The following is a 12,513-nucleotide window of genomic DNA, read 5'->3' on the forward strand; positions in this document are numbered from 1 at the left end:
CTCAAGGGCACTTCAGCCATGGATGGAGGTCTACGGAATGGTGAGGACAGGATTTGAACCTGCAATCCTTTGATCTAGAGTCCAACTCCCTAGCCATTGCACCACGGCTACTCATATGTAGTTATTCAGGGTTTTCGTGTTTTCTTGGGTAAGCAAGAAAACCATGGTTTGTGACAATGGTTTAACCATGCACACCTCCACCCCCATCATGCTTTTTAAAACCATGGTTTAAAAAAGGGCTTTTTGGGTGGGCGACCATGGTTAAAATAAAACGTGGTCTGGGGAGAACCATGGTTTATGGTAAAGAGTGTACTATGGTATAGTTAAACCACAGTCACAAACCATGGTTGTCATGGTTACACTAACAACCATGGTTAACTATAATCCCTGGTAAATCTATGGTATAACCATGATTAGTTTTCATAGTACAACCATGGTTAATCTTTGTAAGGGCTACTACTATGACCCACTACTCTCACTGACCCATGGGCACCGGAGGAGGTGCGACAGGCAGCAATGCCCAGCAGGTATTAACAGCTACCTGTACAATCCTGAAGTTCTGGCAAACCCTTTGAAACTACTGTGAATAGGGCAGTTGGAGTCCAGGGAAGACTGGAGGACATCCAGGATAGACTGGATGACAGCAGGGAAAGACCGCACCGGGCGTGGGCGGGTAGTTACCCAACCCAGAGCTCCCTCATTAGATGGAAGCCCAACCCCAACTACGAAGAATCATACGAAGCAACAGCTCGGGGACCCTCCGAGAGGTGGGATGGAAGATGGGCCCAACAGGACGGACCACACGGTGACGACGGCAACGGAAACGGATTTCGAGAATACCAGAGCTCCAGGAAACGAGGAGAAGATCCTCCGGAGGTGTGAATGTGGATGGGAGAAAGTGACCACGTTCAGAGGCGTCCGGATCCACCAGGGGAGAGCGCAGTGTGGCCAAAAGGGCCAACTGCAACCTTGCACTGCGAAAGCGAAAGAGACAAGAGGGACCAAAAGCCAGGAGAAAAACCACAGTGCCAATGGACCCAACGTTGCTGGAGGCATGAGAGTGTCAGAGGAAGAAGTCCCACTGGTGGAGAACGTGACCTCACGTGAGCATGAAGACCCAGTTCTCACCACATCACACCGAACAGAGCCAAACGCAGAGTCCAGGAAACCAGCAAGAAGAAATAAGATTAAGTGGCCAAAGTCAAGTGAAGCAGAGGCATGGCGAGCACTGGATGCAGACCTGATCAAGACCCTAGAGGGATCACTGCATGGAGGGGCGGAGACTAAGCTTAATCTGATTGGGGACGTTATATATCAGACGTGCAAAGACAGGTTCGGCGAGGTTGTCCCCAGACAGAGGACCACCCTAAGAGAGAAGGGCAGGAGAGAGAAGGAAATCCTCCATCTCGTGCAAAGGTGGCAGCAACTACGCAAGAACTGGAGAAAGAGGGGCTCAAAGCCTTGTGGGAGGAGGTCAGGAAAAGACTAGCTGGACTTCGCAGAGCCGAACGTATTCGGAAGCGCAACAGGCGGAAGGAAAAAGAGCGAGCCAGTTTCTTCAAGGATCCCTTCAAGCATGCCAGACAGCTGCTGGAAGAGAAGAAGACTGGCAAGCTTGAAACCAACAGGGAGCAGTTGGAGCAGCACGTCAGGGAACAGTACAGCGATCCGCAAAGGCGTGTCCCCCTTGGAGCACCAGGATATGTACCCCAGCCTGCACAGCCAACAGCTGAGTTTAACATCATGCCTCCCAAGCTCAGCGAGGTCAGGCAAGTCGTGGAGAAGGCAAGGTCCTCTTCTGCACCAGGCCCCAATGGAGTCCCCTACAAGCTCTATAAGAACTGCCCCAAGGTACTAGAGCTGCTATGGTACCTAATGAGAACTGCCTGGAAGAAGAAAATCATTCCATCTGAGTGGCAAAGAGCGGTAGCAGTCTTCATCCCCAAGGAAACGAACTCCAAGGACATCAGCCAGTTCCGTAGCATCGCCCTACTAAACGTGGAAGGGAAAATCTTCTTCTCAGTTCTAGCCAGAAGAATGACCCGCTACCTGCTTGAGAATGCTATATTGATACCAACTGTCTGAAAGCAGATGTGCCAGGATTCCCTGGATGCGTAGAACATTCCACAATCATCTGGGACCAGATTCAGAAGGCAAAGAGGGAGAAGACTGACCTGCACGTCATCTGGCTTGACCTTGACAATGCGTATGGATCAGTCCCGTACCAACTGATCAACTACGCCATGGACTTCTTTCACATGCCCACCTGTATTAAGACCCTGGTAGCGGAGTATTTCAACAACCTGCAGATATGCTTCTCCATACAAGACTTCACTACTGGGTGGCAACGGCTCGAAGTCGGAATCGCAATGGGATGTGCGATTTCTCCGATACTATTTACTATTCGTAGCAGCATTTAAGATCATTCTCATCGGTGCAAGACAAATGGTCGGAGGGATTAAACTGCCAAATGGTCAGAGACTTCCCCCACTAAGGAGCTTTATGGACGACATCACCTCCCTCCTTCAGACAGCAGCATGTACAGCAAGACTGCTGAAGAGGATGGATGAGCTGATGTCATGGGCCCTAATGAAGATCAAGCCCTCTAAGTCTCGCAGCCTGTCACTTAGGAAAGGAGTCAGGAACGACTGCACCACCTTTCTTGTCGGAGGGGACAAGATACCACTTCTCGCAGAGCAACCCATCAGAAGCCTGGGGAGGCAGTACACCGTGGAACTATCTAATAAACAGATGGGGAAGACCGTCATGAAACAGCTATGTGACGGCTTGGCAAGGATCGACCAAAGCCAACTCCCTGGGAAGTACAAGGTTTGGTGCTACCAGTTTACACTCTACCAGAGGGTAATGTGGCCCCTGAAAATGAGCGAGATCCCCTCATCAACCGTGACTAAGATGGATGGAAAAGCCAACTCATTCATACGAAAGTGGTTGGGGTTGCCACGTTGCCTATCTGAAGCTGGCCTCTTCGGAAGAAATATGCTGCAATACCACTGAAGTCACTACAGTTGGGCTACATGCAAGAGAAGGCCAGGTTGGTCCTTGAGCTTCGGGAGTCCACAGACGAGTCAGTCAGGAAGGCTAACGCCAGGGTCAGTCAGGACTGGCCGCAAGTGGAACGCCCAGACCGAGGTCGACCAAGCTGTAAGTCGTCTGCTGCACAAGGAAATCATGGGCAGAGTTCAGGTAGGTAGAGCAGGCCTAGGATGGGGAGATGCACCAAGATTCTGGTCCAAGGCCCACCGCTAGGAAAGGAAGGAGATGGTGGTGGCGGAGGTGACGAGGATGGAGGAAGACCGCTACAAGATCAAGGCTGTGTCTCAGGGACGGCAGGGAAGCTGGACAACCTGGGAGGGAATCTCAAACAGGAACATCAGTTGGTCAGACGTGTGGAAGATCCCACAGGCAAGACTCAGCTTCCTTATACGCTCAACCTATGACACGCTCCCCTGTCCTCAGAACCTCCACCAGTGGTTTGGAAATGAGGAATGTTGCACACTCTGCAATGCTCCCAATGCAAGCCTCCAGCGTATCTTGTCAGGCTGCAAAATCGCGCTATCACAAGGCTGCTACAGATGGTGCCACTACTAAGTCTTAAGAAAGCTAGCCGAAGTACTGGAGGAGTGCAGACAGGATAGCAGAATACCATCGCCGACAGAGGACCCCACCACTTTTGTTGCGGAAGGAGGGATCAGAAGTATCAGGCAAAGAGAAACATCAAGGCCCTTCAGTCCCGGCCAGGAGTGGAGCATGAAGGTCGACTTGGACAGGAAGCTTCTGTTTCCCACAGAGATTGCCACCACATCTCTCCACCCAGACATAGTGGCGTGGTCCACAAAGGCAAGAGCGGTCGCTCTCATTGACCTCACCGTGCCAATGGAGGAAGGGATCGAGGCTGCCTTCGAGCGGAAAAAGGCCAAGTACTCTGAGCTGGCTGCAGAGTGCAGAGAGGCGGGTTGGAAGACTACCATCTATCCAGTGGAGGTTAGATGCAGAGGGGTTGTCGACTATACACCTCCTAAAGGATGTGAGAGTCACCGGAAGGAGGCTTAAGAAGGCAACAAAGGAACTGACAGAGGAGGCGGAGAAAGGGAGCTTTTGGCTCTGGCTGCGGAGGAAGGACAGAAACTGGGGGAAGAACACCTAACCCCCAGACAGCAGCTGCAGGGAACAGCAAGCCTATCTCCCATCCGTCTTGCGCTTTCGGCACTTCACTCAACACTGTTACCGCCCCAGCAACCAACGCACCCGAGCACAGCTGCTCGGAAGGGGTTAAAGCCAGCAGCCAACGAACACCAAACAGATCAACTGCCTCACAAACATGGAACGTATGTATTGTTGGTGCAAGCTGTACGCCAGGAGCAGATGGGCAGTGAGACTGGCCACTCACTGTCGGCCCACCGGCTGGAGTTGGCGGTTTTGTGAGTCAGGGCCGAAACACAGCAGAGAAGGCTGGACACCACCTGATGATATCTGCTTCTGGCGTAAGGCTACAACTACCTGCGAAGGTGGTTGAGGAAGGCACCTCCTCTGCATGCATTATGAATGTGTATTCCCTATGTTTGTCTAGTAATTGATACAATAAAGATGTTTGTGTCACAAGTCTTATTTTCTCTCGCTGACCCATGGGCACCGGAGGAGGTGCGACAGGCAGCAATGCCCAGCAGGTATTAACAGTTCAAGTTCAAGTTCAAGTTCAAGTAATTTTATTTGTCACATACATGGTATTGTAGTGAAATGATGATGGGATCATCAGCTCTGCATCTTAAGAATTGAAGAAGTAAAGTAAAAAAGGAAATAAAAGGTGAGAAATAAGTTAAAGAAAAAACAAAGAAAACTATTATTTAAAAAAGTCTCTGTTCAGCAGTCGCACTGCCTGGGGGTAAAAACTTTTCCTCATTCTTTCTGTTCTGGCCTGAATGGTTCTGAGTCGTCTGCAGGACTTAAGTAGGGTAAACATGTAAGTGTTGGGGTGTGAGACATCCTGCATAATTTTCCTAGCCCTGGCTCCCATCCTCTTAGTGTAAAGACCCAAGAGTCCTGGAAGGTTGGCTTTGAGAGCGCACCACTCTCTGTAGGTCCTTCTGTTGTTGTTGTGTGCAGCTTCAAAACCAGCTCGTAAAACAGCCTGTTAACGCACTTTCCACCACTGATGAATAGAATATACAATCCTGACAGCTACTGTACTGGAGCTAAGGTTGGTTGATAGTACTTGGAATCACCATGAAATGTGGTAGTAAAACCTCGGTTACTGCATTACAAACCATGGTCGATTTTCGTAAGGGTAGAGTAATCATGACATGACATGGTAGAACCATGTTACTACATAAAAATCACAGTAATACCATAGTAAGCCATAGTACAATTATGGTAGGTTCAGAGTACTTAGAGTAACCGTGACATATCATGGCAGAACCATGCTAATCATAGTAATACCATAATAAACCATGGTCCATTTCCGTAAGGGGACAGCATATCTGTATGAAAAGTCTATTATTTTGATAGTCCTTGACAAGATATGAAAGGGATATATGAGTAAAGGAACAATGAGAAATAGAGCTGGTGACAAGAAAATCAGTAGCATGTCAAGCAACCATTACGAAAATGGGCCATGGTTTTACTATGCGAACTGAACCATGTTTTTTAGTTACTCATAGTTGTCACGTTTTTTTGAGCACGGTTTGTGACTATGGTTTAACCAGGGCTGGACTGGCAATCTGGCAAACCGGGCAAAATCCTGGTGGGCCGACGGCCCTAGAGGGCCGGTGATGTCGGTTTTTAAAAATAATTGTTATTAATGTTTTTTTAAAAATGTGACCGGCGGCCCACAATTTCGTGCTGACGGCCCTCGGCCCTCCTCCAATGACATCAGCCCACACATAAAGGGGGTAGAGGGAGGGGGTGTCCCATTGGTGCACCTGAGTCGGACTTAACTATTCATTGCGGCCCCACCCCTACCCTGCATTACGCGCGCAAATTTGAGACACAAGCGATGGAGAGACTAAAACTAAAAGGTGGTGTGGAAAAGCTTGCGGAAAAGGGATAAAAAAAAAAACTTGCAGCAGAGGCAAGATAATGTGTTCACGCATGTAGTGTTGTAGCAGCAGGAGAGGGACAACAACTTCTGCATGTTGGAAATGAAGGAGCACGCTAGGAAACAGCAGACAGCGGCAGTAGTAGTAGCCTCTACGAGCCCTGACAGGTATGAGTCAAGTCAAGATCTGTTCTTTCAAACTTTAGGATACTCCATGCCTCTCCCCAACTCTCACTTCAGCATTAAACATTAATATTAAATAGGCCATTAATTTCCACCACCATAAGTGTGCTTGAGTGCTTTGAACCGGTCGCACGACTCGCGGACATAGGCTATTGAGAAGACAAACATTCCATACACCAAACCACTGACGTGAGTAATATTAACAATATAGTAGCCACGGCAGTGTGCCAAATGTATAGCATTAAATGGAACACCAGTGGTGTTGTTCTAAAGCATTCCGTGTACCAAATGCGTTTCGAAGACTGTCAAACTCGTGCCTACTCTCGCTAAATATTCAGCGATCGTTTGCGTAATCACATTTACCACGCAGTGAAAATGTCCATATATCGTGTAACGATTGTCGCGTCTCGCGTGTGTAAAAGGTTTGGCAAACGTTTTTTTTTTTTTTTTAATTGTAACTCCTCTTGGAGCACAATCAAACCATATTCTATAAGTAAAGACCTAGCATCTCTCTCTCTCTCTCTGTCTCTCAGCTGTTATTTTATCCAGGACAATTAGAAATGATAAATGATGGAAGAATTTCTTTTGAATAAGCTTTTGATACGGTTTTATCTGTAGACTATTTTATATGTAGCCTACCACTTTCAGCACTGCTCATTTTGAAACTTCAGTATGTTAATGCTTTCTTAACATATTTGACGCACTAAAACATTGTGGTGATAGGTTACACAGTTCATGATTTCCTTTCATCATTCAAGCTATTAAAGTAGCTTCCTTATGCAATGAGAGATGCATTTTGACAACAGGAAATTAACCCCTCTTCTAATGCACCTGTTAGAAGAAACCTTCAATTTAACATTAGTCAATTCATGAGTAGGCTATACACTGAATACTATATTAATTTGAATATTTTGCAAGTGCTGCATACATTGTCATAAATAATCTATCTCCCTCTTCTCATCTAGTCAAACCAGGCCAGGATGAGGTTGAGTTAGAGAGAGAAGTAGAGTAGGCCTAGATTACTTTTGCTGTGAGTGTGGTCATCTATTGCATTTCTAAACCACTGCCCAAACTAAGATTCATTTTAAATAAATAATTGATATAGTCAACGCACATTTCCTGGTGTTTTCTGGTAGCTGAAAGAGAGATTCATGCATGAATATTACGCCTTTTCGCATAGGCCGCTTGGTCAATAAGTAGTCGGATGTGCTCCGCTGATTATGAGGGGCCGGTCTGGGCCAAAAATGCCCGGGCCATTTTGTTCTCCCAGACCAGGCCTGGGTTTAACCATTGATTGACTATAGTTCAACCATGGTTTAACTATGATGTCCCCATGGTTTAACTATGTATTCAACCATGGTTCAACTATGAATTTACCATTGTTTAACTATGCAAAAATTAACCACGGATTTACTATAACTAACCATGGTTAATAGTTATTCATTACATTACAGTGAGCTGACACTCTTTATTTTATCCGAAGCGACTTACAGGCTATTTGTTACAGTCCCTGGATTAATGGTAGGTGCCTTGCTCAAGTTCACTTCAGCCATGGATGAAGGTCTACGGAATGGTGAGGGCAGGATTCAAACCTGCAATCCTGTGATTTAGAGTCCAACTCCCGGGCCATTACATCGTGGCTACTCACATGAGTAGCCGCGATTCAGGGGTTTCATGTTTTCTTGGGTAACCAAGAAAACCATGGTTCGTGACTATGGTTTAACCATACACCCCTTCGACCACCATGTTTTTTTTTTAAACCATGGTTTATGGCAAAGAGTATACTAGGGTTAAACCATAAGTTAAACCATAGTCACAAACCATGCTTGTCATGGTTACACTAAAAACCATGATTAACTATAATCCATGGTAAATCTATGGTAAAACCATGATTAGTTTTCATAGTATAACCATGGTTAATTTTTGTAATGGCTACTACTATGACAGCTACTGTACTAGAGCTATGGTTGGTTGATAGTACTTAGAATCACCATGAAATGTGGCAGTAAAACCATGGTTACTGCATTACAACCATGGTCGGTTTTCGTAAGGATAGAGTAATCATGACATACCATGGTAGAACCATTTTCCTACATAAAATCACAGTAATACCATAGTAAGCCATAGTACAATTGTGGTAGGTTCAGAATACTTAGAGTAATCATGACATACCATGGCAGAACCATGATAATCATAGTAATACCAAAATAAACCATGGTCCATTTTCGTAAGGGAAGCGAGATTCTGACTTGGTGTAGCACAGCAGCTAACGCTGGGTGAACAACAATGACAATGGGAGTTTCCCAGGTGGACTTTCACTCCTTTCACATACCAAAGTTATGACTTTTACATGTAACATGTTAATGGGCTAGGTGCTTGTCTAAACATGTTCAGGGTAGTACTTTTTGAATACCGTTAAGTTCCAAAATATGATGTAAAATGAGCTGTATTATGCACACTTCCCAAGATGTGTTGCCCCAAAAGGTCAAAAGCATTTTCAAGACTGTTCACGCTTGCACACACTCTCTTTCTCTCTCTTATTCTCTCTCTCTCTCTCTCTCTCTCTCTCTCTCTCTCTCTCTCTCTCTCTCTGTCATTGTCACTCCCTGTGGGATGAGAGAGGACACAAACTCAATACATCTCTTACTGTGTGAGCATGCTTTTTTAAGTTCCAGGATGCGGGCGGGAATGGTAATGCACATTGTGGGATTGGGCGCACATGTTCCCCACACTTTGCAGGAGCGGGCAGTAATGGTCAGAAATTCAGCGGGAGCGAGCAGCAGCAGGATGAGAAAAACAGTCCCGTAAGAAAAACAGTCCCGTGTCAACCTCTACAAGTGCAAGAAGTAAGCTGAGCCTGTCCGGAAGTAACCGTGATCAGTCCGAAACGGTTAGAATACATGAAAACAGATCATCCCTTGCACATCGGAGCGTGGTGTCAGAGTGGCACATGGACGGGACGTGAGATTTTCCCTTGCGCGTGCGATGAGCGGGCTCTCATTGAAAATTAATGGCCCTGTTGAAATTAATAGCACAGGCGTAGGAACGCTACTGTATCTAATAATCGATTATTGTTGTATATCTACAGAAGATGAATTTGTCCATATGGACTGTCTCTTTTTTCTACACTGCTTTTAAGCCATCTGTGTCATTGCTAGCCGGATCCTTAACAACAGGAGTAGAGCTGCTGCTCTTCCAGCCTGATCTCCAATATTCTGTGCTCCTGACACGGATGTTAAGGACACAAAATTCGTGTCCAGGAGCACACATTTTGCCAAAATTCCGTGCTCCTGGACACGGAATTGTTTTCCATGATGGGCACACTGAAATGCTTTCTATATTCCCACAGCACTGTGTTAACTCTATCATTAGAAAATGCATACCAAATGCTAATCCTAAACAAAATAATGCTACAGCAATTTAAGTTGTGCCCTGACCAAAACATTCCCTAACCTTAACCTTTCATTAAAGACATATTTTTGAGAAATACCTTTTCCAGTCGGTTGATAGGCTATCAAATTCATATAATGAATGAAGGAATACAGCTGTGCCCAGACCAAAACAATCCCTAACCCTAACCTGTCAGTAAGAAATGTTTTTTTGAGAAAAAATATTTGAAATTAGAAAAATCCTGAGAAAACATAAGACTGTGGAAACATAGAGCGGTGGGAGTATAGAGAGAGCACTTTTGTATGTCCATCACGGAAAACAATTCCAAGTCCAGGAGCACTGAATTTCGACAAAATCTGTGCTCCTGGACACGGATTTCGTGTCCTTAACATCTGTGTCCAGGAGCACGGAATTCTGGAGATCATGTTGGCTCTTCCTCTATCAATAACACCAACTACTGTATAGAGACAACAAGAATAGTATATTTAAACACATCAGAGTTGAAACTTCTTTTCTGTGGTACATCAACTCTGAGGCTGTGTAAGCTGAGCTAATAGGAGTCCTTTCAGATCTGAGTTTGTATTGCAAAGCTATGTGGAAAAACATAGATCTTAGAAGAGCCCGGTCAGGTCCCCCTCCCTTCGCCACAGTAAAGCACTTACGTGTACAGCAAACATCTTCTAGTAGAGCAGGGATGGAAATAAGCACCCGTCCACCTGCCAATGACGGGTAAATTTGTCCTTTGACGGTAGAAAAATGTCAACCCACCCGTCACCTTGACGGTTGAAAATGTTCTCTTTGACTGGAAGCATTAAATAAGCAACAGCCGCCCGAGTTAATGCAGAACCAAAACCCTGGTTACTCAACGCAAATCAGTGTTCTCAGGTTTGGTCTCCTGAGGGGGCGTTGTCCCCTTCTTCTTCCCTTTCTGTGGCGTTTGATGATGGCTTGCATAGGCACTACCGGCATCTACATCGCGAAGGGAATTCCATTCCATTCGCGAAGGGGTGCTCAGTTGATATCACATGATCCCGTGTTTGATGTACAGTATCTTACTCTACTAGAAGATGTTTGATCACAGGTTTCCCCCAACTCTTACTGCAATCTCTATTGCTCTACTCTCAGCCTATTCTAGATGTGAGTCCCATGACCATCAGGCGCTCTGCATCTACACTGGCTCCACAGTGTCCCCAGGAGGTGAATCTCAGGGCGTTGGGGCTGGAGAGGAACTCCCAGGCGGCAGGCCGAAACATGGCCCACCATCACCACCACCACCATCACCACCACCAACACCACTGCCACAAACACAGCAAACAGGACAAGAAGCACAAGCCACAAGAGAAGGCCAGCCCCGACCAGACAACGACTCCAAGGGGTATGTTGTAACAGTTCAGTAAATGTGTCAAAAGTAAAAGTTAAATTAAATTAACAGTTTCCTTCCAACACAGGTAACTTATATGAGTGGTTACTGGGAGATACTAGGATACTAGGAGATCTGGGTACTTGTCCTAGTCTCAGCTGACTCTGCACTGCTTGGATAAAGTTTGTGTTGGGTCCTTGTCAGGGTTTTAGTGTTTTTCAGTAACAACACAGTCAATCTATCCCATTACTAGCTAACTAGTGTAACTGCTATGTAATATCACATGCTAGTGTTGCATTAATTCCACAAATGTACTTTTACTTTTACTTTTGACACCTCTGCAGTAAATGCACACAATACGGACACTGACAGTCACTCATAAAAGACTTCTCCGGCAAACAGAAATCCCAATTCCTTTGGAGTTGGGGTGCTTGGTAAATTGTGAATAACAACAAAACCATATTATTTCAAACTGGACCTACACTCAGAGAGTGCTGACGTCCGCCAAGGAAGCTGTTTGATAGGGGTGGGCGGTATGGACTGTATGATACCGTAAGCGGTATTATTCACCAAGGTATGGATTTTGTGCCATACCGTTCTACCGCAATAGCACATTGCATCCTGTAGATGGCAGTAATGCAAAGTTTTGAACATCCACCGACTGCCTCGTAGGTGTAAAAAAAGATCAACAACAGCAGCACAAGCATTTCCTTTAAATACGCTTCTAAATGTAAAATGTATAGTTAGTGTAGTGAACTATTGTTTTAAATTGTATGTCATGTCCACACATCTCGATTCTGGACTCAATTTAATTTACAGGGCTTATGAAAAGCAAGTTAACAAGCTAACAGCCCAGGTCATTCATGTCAATGCAGGTGTCTGACAACGAAAAAGGTGCTAAACGCTAACACTGGTTGCCCTACTGTCGTAAAAAAAAAATAATATCGGCAACAAGCAACTCAATTGGTAAGCACTGCAGATTTTTAATAACGGTACCGGAGAGATTGTTGTTAAGATACATACAGTATTCACCAACACAGCTCTGAAAAGTCACAGACCCTCTCACCTTATATACAGCTCTGTCCTCCCCAGGAAGTCCTTTGTTCTGTGTCTTCTCGTAGGACCTGAGGAAGGTGTCAGTAACAAAAGGGGACTTGTTTGACTTCTTCCCGCGATTGCCTAATTTGTCACCTTTCCCCCAGGCCGAATTAACCCCTGATCGTTTGGGAGTCAGGATGTCTTTAAAATTATTTGCACCTCATGATCCATTTGTTACAGAGAATGAAATTTCTTACTTCATTTCCCTGCTTTTGTGAGTTCATGCTCACAACACTTTTGAATACAAAATTTCATCTGCTACAGCGCCATACTCTCAGATCGAAGCGAATAGTCCAGGAGCCCGGGGGGGTCTACCTAGTTGGGAAGGTTACCAATTTTCATGGGTACTATGATGTCTGGCATGGTCCACAGATAGAGGAACAGCACGTCTGCCGGGTTCCCTCAGGTGGGTGTGGCAAGGAGGGGGTAA

The 12,513-nt window shown here is 45.6% G+C and overlaps 1 protein-coding gene across 2 annotated transcripts in view; it reads left to right on the forward strand.

The window, feature by feature from the left end:
* cacna1bb (calcium channel, voltage-dependent, N type, alpha 1B subunit, b) overlaps positions 1 to 12,513 on the forward strand; it is a 400,044-nt gene that overhangs the window by 365,554 nt on the left and 21,977 nt on the right. For both annotated transcript variants that reach the window (XM_063211051.1, XM_063211050.1), the window contains exon 48: positions 10,751 to 11,000. In XM_063211051.1, coding sequence (XP_063067121.1) covers positions 10,751 to 11,000 — 250 coding nt within the window. The remainder of the gene's footprint in view (positions 1 to 10,750; positions 11,001 to 12,513) is intronic.

Source organism: Engraulis encrasicolus, chromosome 11 (assembly GCF_034702125.1).
Source record: "Engraulis encrasicolus isolate BLACKSEA-1 chromosome 11, IST_EnEncr_1.0, whole genome shotgun sequence".
Lineage (NCBI taxonomy): Eukaryota > Metazoa > Chordata > Actinopteri > Clupeiformes > Engraulidae > Engraulis > Engraulis encrasicolus.